At 44.5% G+C, this 23,819-nt stretch overlaps 1 protein-coding gene across 5 annotated transcripts in view; it reads left to right on the top strand.

The window, feature by feature from the left end:
- U2SURP (U2 snRNP associated SURP domain containing) overlaps positions 1-23,819 on the top strand; it is a 1,877,492-nt gene that overhangs the window by 1,610,496 nt on the left and 243,177 nt on the right. For all 5 annotated transcript variants that reach the window (XM_069618259.1, XM_069618256.1, XM_069618257.1 and 2 more), the window contains one exon: positions 12,063-12,173. In XM_069618259.1, the coding sequence (XP_069474360.1) occupies positions 12,063-12,173 (111 nt within the window). The remainder of the gene's footprint in view (positions 1-12,062; positions 12,174-23,819) is intronic.

Here is a 23,819-nt window from a genome sequence, read left to right as displayed (position 1 = left end):
ATTCTAGTGGTGCCGAGGCAAAGCTGCGCATGAGATCGCTTCAGTGGTTTCTCTGTTGCCAATGGTTGCCGTTTCAGGGGCCACATGTTAGACTCAGATCAGCTGGCCCAGGATCTTGAGTGGTGGGGCGTGCGAGACAACTTGCTGAAAGACGTTCTGCTTTCGGCAATCTTGGCCCTAGGTGGCGGTGGTCATGGACGCATCTCTGACTGGCTGGGGTGCTCCGCTGTCAGATCTGGTCTCCCACAGAGTCTTGGGAACACCTCAACTTGCTGGAACGCAAGATGATCAGTCTGGCCCTGGTATGTTTCCTCCCCTCTGTGAAACTCAAGAATGTGCTGATCCTGATGGACAACACAGTGACCATGCATTACCTCAATAAACAACGTGGCACAGGGTTCTTGCCTCTGTGCAGAGAAGTAATGTGACTGTGGTTCTGGGCTTTGGAGGACAGTGTCTGATGGCGGCTCATCTGGCCAGATGAGAGAAAGTCACAGTGGATGCCTTGAGCACACTGACTTTGGCCTCCCACGAATGCAAGCTCTGCTAGGAAGTTCTGGGGGAGATCTTCTCCTGTTGGGGAACTCCTCAAGTGGACCTCTTTGCTTGCAACATCAACAGGAAGTGCAAATTGTTCTGCTCCAGGAAATTTGCTCATCAGGGAGCTCTGGGGGATGCTTCCACCAATCCCTCTCGTTCCCCTGTTCATCAGGAGATTGTACCTGTTCGGAACTAAAGTGATCCTGATCATCCCAGACTGGGCCCGGAGAACGTGGTATCCAGAGTTTCTGGACATGCCCTTCTGCCCTCCCTGGTGCCTTCTGAGGAGAGTCGACTTGCTCTCCCATTCGGAGTAGCGGATCCTCCACCTGAACCTTGAGAGCCTGAATCTTAATGCTTGGCCACTGAGTGGCTGAGATATAAGGAGTGGGACTTGTCGGACGACATCCTCGATGTGCTCCTTTCAGCTCTGAGGTCCGTAACGAAATCCATTTATGCTTGCATGTGGCATACATTTTCAATCTGGTGCCGGGAGAGGGACCAGGACCTTTTATCCTGTTCTCTATCCTCTGGGTTCGATGTACTGCTTTCTTTGGCCCAGGAGGGCCTGCAAATTGGCACTGTAAACTTTAGCTCGCCGTTATATATCGTTTTTCAAGAGGCACCCAGAGCAGGGTTCATTCTTAACAAACCCCACTGTTATGCAGTTTTTGCTGGGTTTGTGCTACCAGTTTCCACCCTGCCATTTTGTGGTTCCAGCATGGGATTTGAATTAGTTTTGATGTTTTCTTATGGGTGCTTTGTTTGAGCCCCTGCCCCTTTGTATTAGGTTACTCACCTTTAAGGTGATTTTTTTTTTGGTTGCCATCATTTCCACGAGATGGGCAAGAGAGCTCCAGGCTTTGTCTGTTTTACCTCCCTATTTGTTTTTTTGTTCAAAAAAGGTGGTGATGTTGAGGGTGTGACCCTCCTTTCTGCCAAAGGTGGTACTGGATTTCCATCCCTCTCAGAAGATCCATCTTTCTGTTTTTTTTCCATCGCACACTTTCAAGGCAGAGGAACAATAGAATGTCTACATCTCTAGCACTAGAGGCTAGGAAGGATGACCAGCTTTTCGTTGGTTATGCTGGTGGTCATGCTGGCAGAGCTGTTGACAAACCGACCTTGTTCCAAGTGGGCCATTCTCTGCATCACAGAATACTACAATCAAGCTGGGAGCTATGTGCCTCAGGGTCACGGAGCTCATGCTACCAGATGAGTGGCTGCCACCGCTGCCCTGCAGAGGGTAGACTGGGTCCTGGATATTTCCTAGGGAGCAACATGGGCGTCTTTGCACAAGTTTGCTAATCATTATTGCTTGTATTCCCTTGCGGGCCAATATGCCTGGTTTGGTAGGGCAGTCCTCCAGAGTTTACTGGTTTAGGTGGTGTCCGTGTTTCCTCACTCCTCCAGGTTATGTACTGCTTTGGAAGTCTATCATAGAATCAGAGCGAGGACGGAGTCCATTAGAAGAACAAATTACTGACCTCCTGGTAATGGTTTTTCTGATGTACATTCCTCCCACTGATTCCTCCTGCACCTCTTGCAGGAAGCTAGTACACCATTGGTTCTACGTTCCCTAAGCTTAAGACTGCTCTGAAAAAGGGTTGAACTGAGGTGACGGGTTGCAGTGTCATTAAATACTAGCCCAATGTCCTATCCGGTGTGGGGCGTGTAGAGGCGTTGGACAGAGCCTATGTGGTGCCGGGCTGTGCCCACTGGCAGCCAAGGTTTCTTGAGAACAACTGTGATGGGATAGGGATATAGATGAGGAATCAGTGGGGAGAAAGTCCATCAGAAAACATTACCAAGCGGTAAGTAATTTGTTCTATAGCTGCATTGGCTGAAGTATATCATTCTTTCTGGGGCTAATTCTTTGCCTGTATGACTCTAGGGGATTTAGCTAATTCAAGGATAGTCTACAGAGGAGCTCAATATGCACACCTTCTAGCCAAGCTCCTTAACCTGCTCCAAATAGCGCAAAATGCATAATTACTTTTATTCTACGATGGATACAAAACGTATCACATTTCTGGGTTAAACAATAATTGCACTTGGGGGTCTGTTAAAGATCCGATCAACTTCAAACTCTGCTGTTTGGTTCATAAAGCATTGGCTGGCAAGGTACCATGTTACCCTGTGGCTACGATATTGTGCTATTCCCCCTGCTGCTCTTTGCATACCTCTTGCCTCAATTTAGTTGTGCCAATATTAGAGGAATAGGTTTTGGAGCTTGACGTTTTTGGGTCTAGGTGCTTCTACTCTCGAATAGACTTCCCCCGATCTGTACTGTATGTCTAATCTTCTAACTTTTTTCTTTTTTACAAACTTTATTTTGTATTTTTTTCAAGAGATCTGATAGCAAACGTACGCATAAAGTGGAGCGAGGTATTGTACATTTCTTTTCTTATTGTTTCACAGTTCTCACATTATTACTCTGTCCATAGAGTCCTTGAATATAGTAATTAACATTTAACAATGAACGATTGTCCCCTCCCCCCTCCCTCTCCCTGTTTATTCTCATCTCATTAGTGTTCGGTTGAGTTCATACAAAACATCTCCATTCGTTTAACAATGCAGTTTTCTTCTCCAGATGGTTCACTTCTGACCTTTGATTATATTATGGAGACTTTACGCAGTATTCTAGGTTTGAAGTACATTTGTTCATTGGCTCTAGTAAATTCGTGAAGGGGCATCCATGTATTCAAATACTTCGAGTATGAGCCGTATGTCAAGGCTGTCACTTTCTCCAGGGCCATAATTCCCTATAATTTAACCCACCATATGGCTTCTACTGGTCCCTGTTTGTTTTTCTACATATGTGCCAAATTAATCCTCGCTGCGCTCAACATGCGGGTAATGAGTGTGGCTCCGTTTCCAGTGTTTGCGTAGAAATTCTCGATTGATGCCCCTAATAATATTACCAGTGGGTCCATGGGGAGCTGCACATGTGTTATTTCTTTGATATGAGTCAGAATTTCCTTTCCAATATGTCTGTGCCCGAGGGCAGGTCCACCACATGTGAATCATATCCCCCACCTCAACGCAGTCTCGCAGCACAACGAAGAGTAACTTGCTTTGATAGAATGTATTCGCTGTGGAGTCATGTACCATCTGAGGCATAGTTTGAATGCCGCCTCTTTGATTGAGGCACATTTAGAGCTTTTCCCTGCTCGCTGCCATACTTGCCCCCATGTCTCTATAGGTATAGGCTTGCCCGCCTCGTCTTCCCATTTTCTCATATATGGGAGGATTTCTTCCTGATCCTCTCCAGAGAGCAGGCTATATATTCGTGATATGCCTTTTTCGGGTGTTCCTTCTTGTATGGTGAGTTCCAGCCCTATAGGTTCTCGAGAGGCTCCCTCCTTCACCTTTGTATTTGTGACCCAATGTCTAATTTGAGTATAATGATATTTTTCGCTTTCGGGGACCGAAAACTTCTCCTTACACCCTTCAAATGTCAGGGGTACCCCATCTATGTAAAATTCTTTTAAGGTAAGATTTCTCCCCTCACCCCAGCGGGACCAAAAATGAGGTTGTGTACTTGGTGTAAATTCTGGGTCATTGGCCATTGGTGTGAATGGGCCTCCTCCTAGTTTTAGCTTCTTATTTCGTAGGGCTTTATCCCAGTACCACAGAGTAGCTTTTGTTGTTTCTAAGAGTGTGCCTCCATTCCATCTATATCTAGGGTGTAAGAACCCCAGGTTCTCAAACAGAGTTTTTGTTGCTTCTCTTTCTAGATTTATCCATAGATTATGGATCTCTCTTGGAGGCCATTGTAGCATTGGTCCCACTTGCGCTGCCCAAAGGTATCTACGAAATTCCGGTACTCCTAGTCCTCCCATTGCCTGAGTTGGGAAAATAATTGTTTGGGGGATTCTTGGTTTCTTTCCTTTCCAAATGAAGGCCAAGACCTTCTTTTGCAGGTTTTGGATTGCTGGGGGCAGGAGGGGGGGTGGGGATTTTCAGAGGGAGTGCGCCCATTATATATAGAAATCTGGGAAGCAAGGACATCTTAACCGCCACTATCCACGCTGTCCAAGACAGCTCCTGTATATCCCATCTTTTCAGGTCTTCTGTCAGGGTTGCCAATAATCTTGGGATATTTGCCCCGTAAAGCTTCCTGTAGGTAGGCGTTAGGTTTATGCCTAAGTAGGCTATGGGTCCCTGACTCCATTTTAGCCGATAGTTCTCCCAATCTGCTAGCTTATCCAGGTTTTCCGTGATATTAAGAGCGCCAGATTTAGGGTAGTTAATGTGAAAACCTGAGACTTCTGCACATTTCTTTAGCATTGTGATTGTGTGGGGAAGTGAGCGCTCTGTGGCCTTCAGAAAAAGAAGGATATCGTCTGCATATAGGGCTATTTTCTGGCTTCCGCAGGTCCCCGTCTCCACCCCCAGGATGCCTTGTTCTGCTCGTATTCCTTGTGCCAGCGGCTCCATAGCAATTGCAAAAATTAACGGTGAAAGTAGGCACCTTTGCGGATTGGGATGCTTTCCGATAACTGAACATTAATCATCAATCTTGTAGATGGATGTATGAAATTATCCAGAATCATGGAGGAGAAAATCGGCCCACATCCAAACTTCTCCAGGACTAGCTGCAGGAAGCTCCAGTCTAGGCTATCAAAAGCCCTGGAGGCGTCCAGCGCCAATATCGACATAGGCTGGCCTGTTCTCTGCGCCCATTCAATAATATTTATAGCCCTACGAATATTATCATAAGTATCGTGTCCTCTTACAAAGCCTGCTTGGTCCGGGTGGATTATTTTGACAAGGAATCTAGCTAATTTTTGTGCTAAAATGGTAGAGTAAATCTTCGCGTCTCCATTTAGCAAAGAAATAGGACGATAACTTGAACAATCGGTTGGGTCGCTGTCTGGTTTTAAGAGGAGGACCGTAGTTGCTGAGCTCATTTCCCCCGTGACTTTGGCCGGTGTCCCTTATATAGTTAAATAGGCGTGTTAGTGGACCGACCAATACGTTTTGAAACGTTTTATAATGGGCATTACAGAGACCGTCCGGGCCCAGGAATCTGTACCCTTTCAAGGGGTTAGTGACTCCCCTCACCTCTTCTGATATCAGAGCTTCTAGCTCCGGTCTATCCTCCTCAGTTATTTGCGGCAGTTCCATATGTGCTAGGAATTTCGTTTGTGTCTCCATTTGTAAATGGTCCCCTGACAGGTGTTTAACATAAAATGCATGCATAATCTCTGCTATCCCTTTTTCATCTTTGACCACCTCTCCCCCTGGATGTCTTAGTTGGTTAATGCGGTTGCGGTCCTTATGCTTTTTCAATTTAGCCGCTAATAGTCGATTGGCTTTATCCCCTTTTAAATAATATGTTTGTTTTGTTTTAAGGAGGAGTTGTGTGGATTAATTCGCGTAGTGAGCCTCTAATGCAGCTTTAGATTGTTTGAGTTCCCACCAGGCCCTTTGGGATTTTTATCTCTATATTGTGTTTCGGCTACTTCTACTTTAGAGTCTAGTGCTAGCCTCTCTCTTTCCTTTCTCTTTAGGAAATTCGCTGTGTGTGAAATGAATTCCCCTTGGGCCACTGCCTTACTAGCATCCTATTTTATTCCCCAGTTAATCCCTGGTTTGTTGTTTTCGATGAAATAGTTCCTTAGCACCTGTTCTATATTCGTTCTCAATGCCAGGTCAATAATAGCTCATTTAGCCGCCATGGTTTACGAGTTTGTGGCTTCGGGCGCAGCATTACCATGGTTATAGAGACCGGTGCGTTATCTGATATACATTGCATCTCTATTTCTAGCCCCGTGACCTGTGGGATAGCTGCATCTGATATTAGGATCATGTCCATCCGGGAGAACCCTTTATGTACTGTTGAGTAAAAGGTGTAATCTTTCTCTTGAGGGCGGAAGAAGCGCCAGGTTTCAATTAACTGTAGGTCTCTGAGGAATTGCGCCAGGGCTCGTCTATTCACGTTATCGCTGGATGTTGCTGGAAGAGATTTGTCCATAGAGGCGTCCATGATGCAGTTAAAATCTCCCCCTATAAGGATTTGCCCTGTTCCCCATTCTGCGATTTTCGGAATAAGCTTCACCAGGAACCTGTCTTGCTTTTCGTTGGGAGCGTAAATCGTCACCATGGTCACCTGCTGGTTCATTAGCATTCCCCCCAGGATTAGGTATCTCCCTTCCGGGTCTTTTTTTACATACTGTTTCTCAAAATGGACCCCTTTAGCTATGAGAATTTCCACCCCTCTTTTGTTTGTCCCACTCGAGGCCAAGAACTGCGTTGGAAAGGCTCTGTGTCGTAGCCTATGCCCGTTGTTAGGCAGAATCATATGCAGTATCCTTAGGGAACACTACATACAATTAAGACTACAAGTGATAGTACAATTTCACCTTTGATACAAGCCTGTACTAGACAGTAAAGTGGTAGCGATGGCTGAGCAGCCAGACTTATCTCAAGAGCAAATGAGCAGTAGTAGGGATTACACAAAGGACTACAATTACTGTGACTCAAGCAAACACTGACTCAAGGTTTCTGGTTAAGAAAAATATAAGTACATTTATTTTTAAACCATCTGTTCACAAAACACTTCACTTCTATTAAACAAAACCACATTCTAAATATACTACACACAACCAATTCCTCTTGTTCAGGTCAATTCAAGGTAAGTACATTAGGATTTGACAGACCAGTGTTTCGAAACAAAGACGTTACCGTGGGTTAATACGCGATCGCTTTTTGACAGTAATGACAGTTCGGTCTTACGAAAATAAAGCGTACCGTGGGAAGAAATGCACCCGAATTCAAACACACTTAGCACAGAGAATTAAAACAAGGGAATATTGGATAAAAATCATAGGCAATACTTTTGTCAAGGCAATTGAATCAGAGGACTTTTTCTAAGAGGCAGATAAAAGACAATAGGCCTGCGCCAGTGTCAAATGGAGCAGGGGCTCTGTTGTCGAGGATCACACGTTTAGAATAGTTCAGATTACAGCTTCCAGGAGTAATGGATATTGTCAACGATGAATAAAAGGTGCACTCCTTAAAAACAGGAGAGGGCTCTTCTGATGGCTATCCGGACCACTACAGCTCAGTGCAGCGATTTCAACCCAGAAGAGGATTCTCTGGCTGTAGACGGTGAGCTGGTTGATCCCACCAGGCTCAACAGAAGAAGACTCTGCACTGGATCTTCTCTGTTGTTGAAGGGTAGATAGCTCAGGACTGCAGCAGGGCTTCTCTGGGATCCAGGAGTTGCAGCAGCCGTCTTCTTCTCCACTTCTCTTCGGTTCTTGTAGTTCCAGTGGCGACTCTGACTTCCAGCCCAAGAGTCCTGCCTTTTATGCCAAAATCTCCCATTCACCCAGCCTGGCTGTCAATCACACATCAGGGGGGTTGTCCAGCCTGGACAAGCACCTCAGCCAATCGACACAAAGTGCGACTTGGGTCTCCAAGGAGACCCTGTGCAGGGGGTTACTAAACCCCTCCCTCACATTCAGCCCACCTACACACCCAGACACCAAAGGAGGGCTTCTTTGCAGAAGTCCGCCAAAGGACGGCGAACAAGGAAACCAAACCTGGTTTGGCGCAAAAAGCGAACAAGAAAGTCCTTTCCAACACGAAATGGTGAAAAACCACGCTAGGACCCAAGATAAAAACGATATGGGGTAGCGGGTTTTATGTTCACGTATGTCACCACAGCAAGAACACTAAAACGGTAATCTGTGTAAAAATGATAGTTACCACTGCCACCAGCCATGTCGAGTCGGGAAGGGGAACACAAAGTGCCTCTTGAGTTACAGAAGGGCAGGGGAAAGATATCCCCTCCAGTACTCCATTGTAAGATGGCTTGTACTGGATCTGTATTTTAAAAGGACTAGTAAAGCCAATGGACAGTAGTCATCCCCAGAAATGGAGTTCACAAGGGAAGACTAAAAGACATCCCTGTGTCACTGCACTAAAGGTGCTGTGTGACACACAAGTATAAAGATGATGCCTAGGGGGTTGGTGACACTCCGTAGCCCATGAGCACAAAAAGTACAACATACACAAAAGATACACTGTAGGAGTGGGAAAAAGGCTCACACTCTTACCAGGTGGAAAAAATAAACCACAGAAATCCAGCAAAGCTGCTGAGGGACTCACTAGGTAAGGGAAATTAGCCATAAATGAGAATTCTCCCTAACACTCGTCCTTCGGGAGCAAGTGGGTTTCTTGTACCCATACCACCGAGGCCTCCTCATAATTGATCTTCTTTTTATAGGGGAGTTTAGCCCTTGCACATTGAGCGTGATGAACTTTAGGTCGGTCATTTCTAGAGTAGATCATCATATTGCCAATCTGTCCCTTTTTCCGCAAGAATCGTTGAGCATTGCATTTATGTACTTATGAGCCTCAAACGCGAGTTGTGTTTTATACAAAATTCTTCCCTCCCCCATATCCCAACTTCCCCAAACCTTCCAACCTTAACTGTTAACATAAGCTGCCACAACAACTCACTAGGAATTAACTTTCCCAGGACTTGGGGTTCTGTGTGTCCCCCTCCAGCACCTCCCCCCGAACCCCACTAAGCCAACCCCCATCCTTACACTGATTATCTTTGTCTTCTATAATGTGGCCCTTTGATAAGAGTTAATTTGTCCGGTATTTGCCTCTGAAGGGCCATCACTAAGGTTCCTTATTCCTAAGTGGTAAAGGCACCCCCAGAATGTATAACTTATAACTTACAGGTATCTTTTACCCTTGCATGTGGGGTCGTCATGCCTGGTTTGTCTCCTTATGGTTCTTAGTGCGCCCTCGTGGGTGAGGTCGCGCTTGCTTCCATTGATCTCTCTCCCGGGCCCTGCTATCTTTAGAGTGGTCCGATGACGTCTTTCTTTCAGTAGCATCTTCATTCTCTTCTCCTTCTCTCATGAGCTCCTCCAACTCATCTTCCTTCGTAATCGTGTATCTCAGCCCCTTCCATTCAAAGCGAAGTCCATTCAGGAAGATACATCGATATTGAATTGTCTTGTTTCACAGCCAATCAGTTACCACTCGCAGCCGTTTCCTCTTTTGTAGTGTAGCTTGGGCTAGATCTTGGTAGAGCTTAATGGTTGTCGTCTGGAATCGAATGGGTTCTTTTTTACAGCTGCCTTCATGATGTCTTCTTTTAGTTGATACAAGTGTATTCTGGTCAGCACATCTGGGGCCAAGTTTCTATTGATTTGGTATGTGGAGTAGACTCTATGGGTTCCGTCCAGTATTATGTCTCTCCCATCCTCCGGGCCCAGTAATTGTTGAAACAGATCTATAACTGTTTGTTGTAACTCAGAGTCCGGTATTGATTTTGGCATGCCCCGGATTCGTATATTATTGCGCCTTGATCTATTTTCGGCGTCTTCTTGTTTGTTTTCAGTCCATTTGTTGTTCCAATTCCTGAACCCTTCTGGATAGTTCATCTTGTTCCTGTCCTTGTTCAGCCAGTGTAATGTCTGCTTCATCAATTCACTTCTCGACTGCAGTGATCCCTTTATTGAGGTCCGCTATTTACTTGGCTAAATCAGAGGCGCTGCCTTTAATGTCTTTTTTTTAGCTCCTGTAGCATCTCCAACAGGTCAGACTTGTGCAGCGGTTGATACTCTTGTAATAGCTTGTCCCCTTGAGTAGGGGAGTGTACTTGAGCGGTTGTCTGTTGCAGGTTGCGTTTCTGGGAATCCGCTGCTTGTATGAATGCCTTTATATCTCCGGAGGATGAGCCTTTCTGCTTCTGCACCTGCTTAGCCATGCTTACTGAAGACAAAGTGTAGGATTCTGGATCTAGCTTAGACTTAAAGTCCAATTGCAGAGTGCGCTCTGAATTGGTTAATTAAGGTCTTTCTGGCTTCTTGCCTTTCAAGGTTCCCTCTGGTTCTCGGCTTGGGTATTGGCGCCACGTTGTTTTCAGGATGTAAAGCCTGTGAGATATGCATAGGCGCTTCTAGGCTCTGGTCACCGGCTCATTCTCTTATGTTCTCCATGAGTTCTGCTTTTCTTGTTGCGGAAGGGGTTTCTTTCAGCCTCTAGTGGGGACCCCTGCTGCTGCTATTGGCTCTTATCAGTGGTATCTTCACTTGGTATTACAGCTTGCTGGTATTTTGTCATATAGGGCCTTGGCCCATGTAGCCACCGGGGGTCTCCTCCGCCCTCGGAGTCCCTTCCCTCTCTACTCCTTCGCCCCCTCCGGCTTGCTGTCTTCCTTAGGCGCTTACCGTGGCCGGCGGGTGGGCGCTGCTCTCACCTCTTTCCCGGGTTCGCTTCACCACTCCCTCCTGTCTTCTTGCCTCATAGAGCGGGGTCGCAGTACGTTCCTCGCCCGTGTCCGCGTCGCTGTCCGCTTTCCACACACGCCGGATTCTTAGTCGTCTGCGGCTCCCTTCCTGTCCGCTTCACTTTCAGCTTCCACTGAACACTTCTTTGCTCAGAGTGCCGGCGCGACAGTTCTGCTCCGGTGATCGCTCGCAAGTTCTCCAGGCGCTCGGTCCCTCACGCAGCTGCAGACGGGATCAGTCCAGCACGCATCGGGGGAGGGAGGAGGAGAGTGCCGCAGACCACTCCAGGTCTCTGTCGCTTCAAAGTATGACAATGCGGTCCGGGTGCCCAGCATCTGTATTCTACTCCTTGCTTTCTTTTCAGGGGCCTTGAGTAGCCATACTAAATGCCTTGAAGTCCCCCTTGTCTTCAGTGTGTTTCTTTGCTCTCCTCCCCCATGAAGCGATTGGCGGCCGCCATTTTGGCGCAAAGATCAGTCCGTGATTTAAAGCTGCCTCAAACTTGTCTTTCAAAATGTTTCGCTGCCTTCTTTCCAAGCCATCGTGTGCCCCAAATATTCATGAGTGCATGGGTTGGTTCTGTAGGGAAATCGGCATCTTAGAAGAGAGTATGGGCCTCCGGGCTGTAAGGAATCACAGAGCTTACCGAGGAGCCATCTGTCCAGGTCCTCAGCTAGCCACGCCCCCAATTTGCTAACTTTTATGAAGGTCTCCTAGAGTTATCTCTTTGTGTGGGCCGAGCCCTAGTTGTGCCTGGTTAGGTCAGTGCTTGTCCAGCAGGGTGGCTGTGTAAGCAGGTGCCTCTAGACCAGGGGTCTGCAACCTTTGGATCCGCAGATGTTTTGGACTACAACTCATATAACCCCTTACCATTGACTATGTTGGATAGGGCTGATGGGATTTGTACTCTAAAACAACTGGAGAGCCAACGGTTGCAGACCCCTGATCTAGATGGTTACCTCTATAATTGTGCGCCTATTGAAGTGTTGTCACCCACCCTCTTCATATATATTTTTGATGTGTCATGATATTGTGAAAATGTCATGTCACACAAGTTAGATCTATTCTTTTTCTGCATTTAGATGCTATTTTCAGTTGGAGTTTCAGAGGAGCTTTTTCTTGGGTCTGAAACCTCATGCCTTTTTCCTATTGGAACTTATTTAAGAAATTGCAGTTTTTAGAATTAATGTAGTTTGACATACGTGTTCAGAATAATGATACCACTTGTTAAATACTGAACTCTTTATTTTGCAGCTTAAAGTAATAAAGTTTCAGGATGAATTGGAATCTGGAAAAAGGCCAAAGAAATCAGGACTCAGTATTCAGGCTCAGGTGGAAAACTACAGAGACAAATTGCTGCAGAGGGTAAGACATGTTGACCATTTTCAGCATACCTGTCTTGGAAGAGATTATGTGTGTATATGTACAGTAAGGGTGGTGAGCATATTGTAAAAAAGGTAGAGCATGAACAGTAAAACAACACAAGAACAGTCGCCTTTAAACAGAGACAAAGAGGTAAGATAGGAATGCAGCCTAAGCCTGCCCATTGTCAAATTATATGAGTAGCCTGTCAATCTCCATAGATGTATCACTGGTCCCTGGATTATCACTAGAAGATACATATAAGTGGCTTACTTTACGCCGATGATCTTGTACTGCTATCCCAAACAGAACTAGCGTCAACATAATACATGGATACTGCAGTCCATGGTCCCTGAAAAGTCAAGATAACAATCATGGCCTCCGTATAAAAGAAAACTCAGACTAGTATTTATTTAGGACCAAATGGATGGACAATAAAATATAAATCTAGGAATAGCATTCAAAACTGCTCTAAGATGTCTTCAAGAAAAGGCAGTGTGATTGCTCCATTCAATTAAAGCCCTAAGTACAAGTTATGAATCCACCTGTGAAACTCTGGATGTTATTATTTGACTGTCATTGAACCAATTCTCGCATACTTAAGTTAACCCTTATGACCCAGTTATACCCAAGAATACACAAAGAGGGAACATGGTTTGCTCCACAGAAAACTTGCACCTGTTTTTTTTTTTAAACCAAACTGAATGTCCGCAGGAATGACACGAGAGTGCCTGCTGAGCAGAACTAGGATGACACCTAATCAAAGCTTGACATGGATAATCAGATTGATCACATAATTCTAGATGCATCTCAGTCGAAAGACCCAGACATACACACCCCTAGAGGTGGCAAACAATAACGTCCGGAGAAGCAAGAGAGACAATTCACCACCTGAATCTAGCAAAATAAGAAAGATGCACAACCCACTAGAAACGCCAAGTAAAATTAAAAATCAAAATGGAGTGTAACAGACTAAATAGGAACTATATACTTGCACCTTACCTACTTGCAGTGAACAACCAAAAAACGCAATCGATCACCAAGTAAGCAGGGTCAGAATGACAGATATGTAAAGCCAAGCAGGACTGACCCTTTCAACAGTTTGAACTGGGATTCAGAGACAATTAGATCCACTCTCCTATACAAACTTCCCAAATATGAAGAAAGAAATGTGCTTTTTTGGAGGATTCTTGTGAATACCCAACCTGAGAACGCAGAAAGATAAAGAAAAGAGATACTCATCTAGGAGAATCCCAGAAGCGGTAGTGAAAGTAGAACACCTGTTTCACTTTCAGGAACATCAAGACTTCTATGTAAACTGTTGCGAAACCTACAGATCTGTTTAGCTTTTGCAATACATATAAACAAATCTCTTTAATATGATTGAGCAATACAGACAAAATATTTGTACTGGTCAATATCAGGTTTGAAAACTGGCTTGGATTACCCAGTTCTCTTTCCAAGTAGTCATTTTTTGCTTCCCCCTTCGAGTGGGGCTTACAACATTTCAAATGTTGGGTGGGTTTTCCTGCGCCCTTTGTTCAAGGTATGAGGAACACTTATTAACAACTAGGAGACTGGGTTTCACTCATGTTCAACTGAGTCTCCTAGTAGGAAATGTTTCATAGCAGTATTGACTGCATTCTTAAGAGGGCAGCGAGATAGCTTGAGGGCACAGTATAGCACTTAAAACATTCAATAAGGGAATATTCTCACAACATATTCATTGAAGCAATATTGTTATCAGCTTTGCAGATAAGTAAAAGGTAATTGAGTTTACAGATGAGCAACTTGAGCAACTTAATGAAACTGAGTTTTTGCAGTGTATTCCATGTGACCTTTATCATCCCTGTCAGGTGTTCAGTAACCAGACAGCACAAGAAAGTTTGATCTGCTCATTAAGGGATTACAGAGTGTGGGCCAAAATAACAAACCGAGATTAAATAAACTTTACTAAAATGTCAGGACGGTCTTCGGGTTACAGCCAACTGAATTCTCAGGATTGATCTAATCTTATATTTATGACCAATTAAGAGTTCAAGACCATCTAAAAGTTTTAAGACTCCTTCATCTTCACAGATTCTCCCATGTTTCACTTCTGCGGGGGGGCTCTTGTAGCACAGTCTTTAGGTAAGTTTGTTTGCACTCTGGTCCTGTTCCCTTGTAGGGTTCTGGCTTATTGTTCCCTTTCCTATGTGATGTGCTCTTTCTAATGGATTCTGCCAAGCGCAAGGCTGATATATGGGCCATCTGGTGGCTAAGAGAATAGTTTAGGTAGTTGACTCTTGTCAGGAGCATATTTCACAAGATTAGGAATCTGTGCGAGAACTGGTGCAGTTCCTTGCCATTGGTGGGCTGGAGGCAACTCTGTATTCTGGATAAAAGGGGGACTCCTGCAGCCATTCTTCATATCATCGTTGGAGTTGAGACCCCCTGTTAAGGAGAGCCGCCCGCTGAGGACCCCGACTGTCTATTTGGAAGCTTGCCAGCAGCACTTTCTTCACGTGCCCGGCATTCCCTGGCTCTCTGCAGATCACCTGAAGACTTTTCACCCCTGGACCGTTGCGAACAATCAGTCCCGACCTCTGCTTGATGATTCAGCCAATGGAAGCGCTGTGAAGAGTCCCGAAATCCTCCTGTGAGCTAACCAGATGTTATTTTGGGCTACTTCGCTATACCATTTGCCATTCAGAGCTAAAACCTGGGGCTCTGCAGATCTCTGCTTATGGACCAAGAAGCATTTCCTGGAAGTTGTAGAGCTCTACCACAAAGAGGGTCCGTTAGGGACCCGTTTATTTGTTTCCATCACAGGGATCACCTTCTGCCATGTTCTTAAAGTGCCCTTTGCACCCGATGCCCCTGGAGTCCTCCAACAGAACTAAGGGACAAATCCAGAAGGCTTTGCGCTTTCGGGAACTCCTACAGGGGTCCCTGAGTGAATCAGCATACAGGGCGTGAGTTAACCTACCTGTTCAGATCCTCCCCTGAAACCTCCTAAGGGTTCTATGGGTGTAAAGTCCTAGCTCTATCTCTATCTTGCCTAGTCCTGAACCTGTGTTCTAGTCCGATATCTTCCCCTGGGTCTCCCCTAAGGTGATTGGATTGGGGAGAGTCTGTAAAAGACGTTCTTCTTGTTCGATACCAAGCGTGTTCACCAGAGGGGAGGCAGCAACCCTGATGTAAGAACTCTAGGGCCCAAATGTTGCATGTGCTCATTGTTCCAGAGAATCCCTGGAGTTCGTGATGCAGGTATCGTTTCCCACCCAATCCTCCAGCCCAGACAGATGGGAGGACTTGTTTTTTTTTATTATTATTAGTTTTATATGGTTTACAAGGAAAACCTTTAAAACAGATAACAAGATACACTACTTCGTACTTCTTTCACCAAAAATATGTTAGACGATTTGTCAATCGTCCCCTCTTACTGTCGGAATCGGCTCTTTTAGACGGGTTTTCAATTCCTTCAACAATTGAACTAAGCCAAACATAATTTTTAGGTCAGCACTTTCAAACATAACTTTCCACCAGTCATCAGCCGTATAGGTACTTCGTGCCTCAAAGAGCGGTCCGAATAACTTTGTTCGCAAAGAGCGAAATTCTGGGCAGAGCAACGTCAAGTGTTTTAGTGTCTCTATCGAATGATTACAAAATCGACAGATTAAATCGACAGGTTCCTTACGTAGCCAAGTACCTGTACGGTCTTTTGTCATGAACAGATTAAGTCGAAAGTGCAGATATAGTAATCTTGAGTTCTGATCAGGAAATTGCGTCAGATACGGTTGTAGTTTGTCTAGCTCTTTTGCTTCTGGTGGTACTTCTCTTAAGAGACGAGAGCTAGATCTGTCGATACAGGTTTGATGCCAGTCCGCACTCCATAGTTTACGTTTGGCCTTGTCAGGATTTTCAAGTAAAGTAGTAATGTCAATGTCATTTGCGTCCAAAATTTCAGAACATTGCCGATTCCATTTAGCAAGCATTGTGTATTCGGGCTCTGAGTCCGGCTTATGTATTATTTTGAATGGAGGGGCTGCATTGGAGAGCTGTGACTTCCTGTATAAAGTTAAAGCATTTCAACATACTCTCGCTTGTATGGAAGTCAGTCCCAGTTCAAATCTTATGTTGCTAGTCGGACATCCTTTAGAGATGTGTAATGCTCTGGTCCAAAAGTTGTTTTCAAGTGTGTTCCATAACTCGTGTGAGCAGCCGAACATATTTTCAGCACCATAGTTCAGGGTCGGTATTGCTTTTTGTCTGTAAAAATTGATCACAGGTTTTATAGAAAATTTCCCGAATTTTTTGTTTATGATCGCGGCCTGGCAAGCCAGTTGTTGACATTTCCTTTTGGTGGCCTCAACCCAAGGATTGTCATTTATGTGTGCACTTATTATGGATCCCAAGTATTTTATGTAAGTAGAGATCCGGAGCGGTATTTTTTCCAGGTACCACACATATTGGGTTGATCTCTTTTTATAGGCTGACAAGTTGCGCAGTATCAAGATTTCGCATTTCTTCTTATTTAAACAAAGCTTGTTTCTCGTTACATATCTTTCTAAGGCGTCTAGTTTTCGTTGTAGGCCGACCGGTGTGACATCCAAGAGTAATAGGTCATCAGCGTATAACAAGTAACCCAACTGCGAGCCATGAATTTTAGGTGGAAATGCTGTTGCCTCGTTTAATGCGTCCCCTATGTCGGAGATAAAGAGGTTGAACACAATTGCAGCCAAGGGGCATCATTGTTTCACTCCTTTATAAGTTGGAATCAAAGGAGATAAGGATCCTCCTTGGTCGAGTCTGACTTGCACAGTGGTATTAGAATGGAGCTCTTTTATTGCGTCTATAAGATCCACTGGACACTTCCAAGCTTTGAGTTTCTCCCACAGAATGTGGCGGTCAACACTATCGAAAACGTGTGAAAAGTCAATAGATACGACATAGATGGCAGTGTTAGTTCGTATTGACTCCATTTTTAAGAGATTCAGCAGAAGGGTGTTCAGACCGCAACCTACGCCTTTAACAAAACCCGCTTGTCGTGGGTCATTACGGTGATTTTTAAGTGCCCACGATTTTAAGGTTTGTTGTAGTTGAGTTGCATAGATTTTTCCTATTACATCTAACAAGGCGATAGGACGATAGTCTCTTGGGTCCAGTCTGTTCCCCTTTTTGAAAATCGGCACAATTATGGCATTTTTCCAAGATCTTGGGGTAGCTCGTTTTGTTTTTATTCTTTCGAAGAGGAGTAGACAGAGCTTTGCCCATTCTTTCGGGTTTTGTTTCATTGTGTAGTTTGTGAGGCCATCCGGCCCTGGAGCTCTTGATACGTTGGAGTTCTTAATTGAGTTTGTAATGTTTGTTTATGTCGAACTCCAGTGTCCACGGGAGTTTGTGCTCGGTTGTACTTTTGTTTTCCACTTCCAATGTGTTAAACAGGTTCGTATAATGTTTTACCCAAGTTTCTTGGTGAATTGGAGATACTTGTAATGCTATTTGTGGGGCGGCAAGATTGTTTTTTACACGCCAAAATTCAGCTGAGTTTTTATTTTTGAGATTGCGCTTCATCTCTTCGGAGTCGTTCTGCAAGATTGTAGCATAATGGTTATTTCTCCAGTGTCTGTATTTTTGCGTTATACGTTTTTTAGCTGCGTCGTATAATTCTTTGTTACTTCTAGGTATCATCCTTATTTCTTTACGTAGAGTTCGTTTTTGTTGCAATACTTGTAGATCAAACTTATGTTTATGCTGTGTTTTTTGTTGTTTAAGGCCTTGTTTGCATTCCACAAATTGAATCAACAGGTGTTGATAATCAATCTCACCTGGAGTGTCCTCCAACGCAGATGTTACCGAGTTTATATCTTTGGTTTTAAAGTTAAGACGAATTCTTCCGGATCGGTACGTGGTGTCGTGGAGCCATAATTGTTGGGATGTCTGGCTATAGGCATTGAACGACATCTTTAGCATGTCATGATCACTATGTTTCATTTTGGTAATCTCGAGCCGATGTACTTTGGCTGCAAGGTCTTCAGACACGAAGAGATAGTCTATAGTTGAAGATTGATTTTCACGTCTCCATGTGGGCTGTGCCGGGATATCACCCGATGTATTCCCATTCAAAAGTGTAAGGTTTCTCGAATTTATTTCGTTCATCCAGAGCTGTCCCGTTTTTCCATTGACCTTGTGATTCAAGGAGTTTATTTTTGACGCAGTATTCAAATTCAAGCAGTCTATGTTAAGATCACCGCAAAGAAGAATCGATGGTTTGCTTGAGTTTTCCATTAGGTTGTCCAGTGTAGCGGTCACCTGGTCTATAAACGTAACAGCGTCAGTTATAGTGTGATTCCAATAGAGATTAATTATGTACATGGACTCTGATTTGTCGAGGGAGGTAAAACTCACTTTAGCAATTTGTATATATGATGAAACATTTTCTGTCTCGATAATTCTGAGTCCGCGATCTTTTTTGACCGCTATCAAAAGGCCAGACATAGGCCTACCTTTGGGTGGTTTAATCGCTGGATTTACCACTATCTCAAAGGCAGGCGACAACGGGCAGGTTGTCAGCCAAGTTTCTTGTAGACAAATCAGATCTAAGTTGTTCATCCAAGGGGAATTGAATAGATGAACAAAACCCTGTGTGTTCCACGGTCCGAAATTAAGACACTGTGGTGAACTCCGATTTAAGCATTAATCATGGTTTTTATTGTTTAGGTTTGCAGCTAACCATGCCCAATTTCCATTTTCTGCGTCATTCTTTTGAGTTGGCCCAATGTTTTTGTTCAGACCTTCAACGGTTATTTGGATTTGGTCATTTAAGTAGAACTGAGTTGTTTCTGTGTCCTTTGGTTTGGTCTCGTTTCGAGTTGATATCCCGGGTTTCGTGTCTTTATATTCTTTGGATTTTATACTCGAAGTTATTCTTTTCTTTGGATTTTCCTGGCTTTTATCATGTGTGTTGTTTGAAAAAGGCTCAGGAATTTTGTCAACTAGGCTCTGTGGATATAAGTCGAAACCTAGGGACAAAAGTGCAGGTACCGCGTCCAGCAGTATCTCGCAAATAATTTGGGAAGCAAGGTGCAGAGTCACCATATCATTTCTTTCTTCACAGTGAAACTCCACTATTTTTACGTCGTCGGAATTGAGTGTTCGCAGACTCGGTATCAAATAAAATAGTTTGGATAGATATTGTCGATTTAGAATCAAGTTATCACAAGTCAAGTCTTTCCAGAATTAATTTTTCAAAAGAGGATTCTTTTTTTATTATTTTTAATTTAGGCATCGTGTTTTTAGAACTTGGTTTAGTTTCATCTTTCAGCTTTTTGTATACAAATTGGCGTTGATGGTTCGAGCGTCTTGAGATAGTCGAACCGCTTTTTCCAATTTCTGTGGGTTTATCGGAGACTTCCACATGACTGCTATCACAGTCAAGGTCCTTCAGACTCTTCGACACCAGCTTGAGCCGCCTTTCAGCCAGTGTTTCGAAAGGTGAGTCTGGTTTACCGTTCGCTTCGGTAATCGTGGGAGCAACCTTTTTTATGGACATGTGAGAGTCCATTGGTTGGCATGTTACAGGTTCGAGATCCTTGGAGCTTGTGGCCGCCAGTTTGAGTCGTCTTTCAGCCATTGTTACAAATGGTGTATCTGGATCGTTATTCAGTTCAGAGATCGTGTCAACAGCACTGACGATAGTACATGTGCGTCATGTCTTTGATGATTTTTGAGTATCAAGTAAGACGTCGGACTGAGCCTTCTCGATGTTACAGCTTGGATAAGAACATTCCACTCCTACATGTTGTGAAGGTAAGCTCTCGTTTGCAATATCTAGGAGCTCGTCTACTTGATTTACTTCATCATCGTCATATATAGATAGATTTACCAAATCCAGGTCATCATCTGAAGTACTTTCGGGAGAACAGGTTTTGTCATTAGTGTTTCCAATTCTTTGGAGGGTTTTTGAGTTAGCAAGGTCGGAGGAATTGATCTTGTACCAGCGACTATTAGGTTCACTGTTTTCAGGTTTCGCAGAAATTTTCTGGAACCATTTCCACGTCTCATTTTTTTGGACGGTAAATTTTTAGATTTTTTCTCGCAGTTGGCAGACTTCCCAACAGAGAGTGTAGATTCTGGCTTTGACAGCCGTTTGTTTTTTTTAAAGATGTCGTATACCTCCACACTAGCGGAGGTCGGCATAACACTTCGTCTTGTCGGTGTTATATTATCATTTGCACCTTTTTGCTTTGGGACAGGTTTACTTCTTGAAGATGATGCCGGTTGAGGGTCTGCGAGTGCAGAATTGCATGGCTGGCTACTAATTTCAACCATCTCATCAAATGTGGCTAACATTTGTGAGGAAGAGTCTTTATCGCACACGTTATACACAGGGAGAACGCACTCCTTCTGTGAGTGTGGACCACCAGTCTTGTCTGCGTTCTTATCCAACTGAGTCGTTATATTTTGTTTTTGGGTGGCCAAAGTATAGCTCGTCAAATTTCGATTTACTTGCTGTGTTGTGACTGTTACATCAAGCGCACTGTCTGTGTCGCTATGCGCCTTAACTGAGTCAGTTGCTTCCAAGTTTGTGTTACACACCGACTTCCCAGGGTGCTCTTTGAAAAGTTTTAAGGCTTCCCGTGCTACTTCTGCGAGCAATTTTTTGTCTTCATTATTGTTTGCAGTAAAGCTACAGACAGAGTTTAGAATACAGTCAATTTTGTCATTTGTAGAGGTTAGGTTAGTTTGATATTTCGTTTCTTTCCTTTCTAGTTGAATTATTTTTGTGTTGAGAAGCGCAGTTAAGGTTGCAAGATCTTTTATGTTTTCATTCATCTGCTCGTAGAGTTTCAAAAAAGGCGCAATAGAAATTCCCATAGATGCTATGATAACAGCCTGTAGGTCTTTAGAGACAGGTACATTTCGAGGGACCTCTTGTTTATTGGGCATACGCACTTGTTTTGAGGAGTTTGAGTGTCTGCAAGATCTGATTTTAGGGTAAGGACGCTCCATGATCGAGGAGTCAGACGAAGACGTTTCTGAGACAGAAGTATTTTGTAAGTGTTTGTTTCTAGCGGTTTTAAAACATTCAACGTATTAAGCTGAGGAAGATTTGTGACTCGTTTGATCCATGTGGAATTCTGAAGTGGAGGTAACTTTTGACTTTTTTACCTGAGAGCAACGCAGTGGTGATAAACTGTCTGTGTTAGTCCAACTGCGTTTAGCTCCAACGGTTGCTCTACGTGTGACACTTTGAGAGCCGCTTTGTGTCGCTTCATTGATCACTTGTTCTAACCGTTCATTTTTGAACGTCTTGTGACCTTGATTCACTATTTCAACATGTCGGTTTTGTTGGAGTTTAGTCATCAGTGCTAAATCGGTAATTAGCTTATTAGCGATGTCTAATGAAGGTCTACGGGTCCCTGTGTTATAACTACCTCAGTGCGAGCTTCCGAGTTAGGTACTGCAGAAAGCATTAGTACCTTTCTGCTCAGATCGTGTCTTTGAGGAAGTTCGGCACAAGAAGTGTTTGATGTATTTGTTGTTGGTGTAACCGGTACATCATTGCCAAGAAAGCCGTCGTGGTTGAGTAAAGCTACAGCATCAGTGGGCATACTGCAAGAAGGTAGTGGGTTCGTGATGACACAGTCCCCTCCATCACTGTCGACCATGGTCTCGGGGTTGATGCATGTTACGAACGATTTGCTGTTGCGGTCGTCTAGTTCCCTGAGGTTCATTACACCAGTCTCCCCAGTGTTAGAGTCCACAGAACACAGTGTAATCAGACGACTTTCGTCTATACCGCTGTGTTTGTGAATGTGCACATCGACCGGCGTTGACACAAGTGTTTCTTCCGTAAGATCGAGCTTTGGGTTTGCCATTGAGCCGTGGTTAACGTGACAGGCATTGTTCACCAAGCTATCTAAACACACTGACCCTGAGGTGGGGTCAGTGCTATTAGTTAAGTTCTATGGTGGACACTGTTCAAAGGCCATATGTATTGGGGCATCATAAACGGGTTCAACGTTTGTGTCAACATTGTTGGCGTCGACCTCGACCATTGGGCGGATGGCATCGCCTGTCTCAGCGATGACTTGTGTGCTTAGAGTACTTACGGTTGTTAAGTTCCGCTCCCCACAGAGAGCTACAGCCGTCTTCTCGGAGCCAGGGTGTGCATCCATTGAAGTCCATTTCTTGGTTTGTGCGCGTGTCTTAGCGAGATGCATCAGAGTCGGTGTTACTGGGATAGATTGTATCAGGGACTCGGCGTACATCAAGGCAGCAGCAGGCGTGATGTTTAATTCGTGCAATCCGACAGAGTCTCCAACCGCAGAACAGCAAAACAGCACAGTACTCGCCCTTTCACCGAGGGCTTACGCCGCAAGGGCGTGGAGGCGGCTCTTTTAAAGTCAGCTGATTCTGCTGCTGGCTTAAAGGCACACGCACCTCCAAAAAGTTGTTTTCCCACATTGACACTCCGCAGCGAAAGCGGGACACAGGATGGTATTCCACAATAACCTCCACAGCAAAACAGCACAGTACTCGCCCTTTCACCGAGGACTTCTGCATTCCCACAGCGAGGAGAAAACCAAACAAGCCTTAAATAGGGTGGAAGCAGACAACACCAAGCCGGGTTGAGATCCAAACAGCCCCACAGAGGGGTGAAAGTCAAGCAACCCCTAGATGGGGTGAGAATCACATGGCCCCATGGTGGGGTAAGAGTCTGTACTAACAGAATTGGATCAATGAGGGAGAACACCCAGGTTCGGGTGTACCACCTGAGAGCTCAGGGATGGGATACTGATATACGTTTCAAGCACAGAAATCTCATGGGTGGCAAACTCCCAGAACTCTCACAAACTAACAGTCCAAGTCCAAAGAAGAAAGAAAATACATTAACTTGTAGCAAGCCTACCAACTCAGCAAGGAGAATTTGAAAGCGACATTCTGGTTTCTGATTGTTATGAATTGAACACTGGAATCAGGGACCCCCTGTTGAGGAATTGAGACATTGGGTCAGAAACCCTCCAGCATTGCCACAGGGCAGGAGTCCCCAATATTTATTTATGTTGGTTTAGGTTTTGTTTTAGAGTTGGGGACAGAGATTTGGTTACTATGCACAAGAGGTTATTGGACAAACTTGACTAGCACCATTTTTACTTCTTTGCTTTCTTTGAGACAGGGCTAAAAACCATTATGGACAGATAGGTTTCCATTTTTTTATGAAGACACCAGTTGATTAACATTACACACTGTCCGTCTCCTGATTCTGACTTACCACAGTGGTGTCATTCTCTGCATCTCAGAATTCTATGATATGGCTGGGAAAGATGTGTCTGAAGATCTACAGTCTCATTCTACGCAGAGGTCCGGCTGCCATGTCTGTGCTGCAAAGAGGGAGCTCCCTGTTTTGGGCATGTTGGCTTCTTTGCACACTTTTTCCAACATGCTTGGATTCCTTTTCGGGGCACGACGCCCACTTCGACAGGGCAGTCCTCGATTGGCAGTCCTCCAGAGGTTTCTAGTTTTAGTGGTGCCCTCTTGCTCTCTCACACCCCTCCCCCCACACTCCCCCTGCCCACCCCAGATTTACATACTGCTATGGGAGTATATCATAAATGAGGAATTCCCTGGAGGGAAGGACTACATTAGAACAAATAACTTAGC

The sequence above is a fragment of the Ambystoma mexicanum genome, chromosome 10 (genome assembly GCF_040938575.1).
Source record: "Ambystoma mexicanum isolate Mex_15411 chromosome 10, UKY_AmexF1_1, whole genome shotgun sequence".
NCBI classification, from domain to species: Eukaryota; Metazoa; Chordata; class Amphibia; order Caudata; family Ambystomatidae; genus Ambystoma; species Ambystoma mexicanum.
Note: the sequence above shows the minus strand (reverse complement) of the source record. Positions and strands in the feature narration are given on the sequence as shown.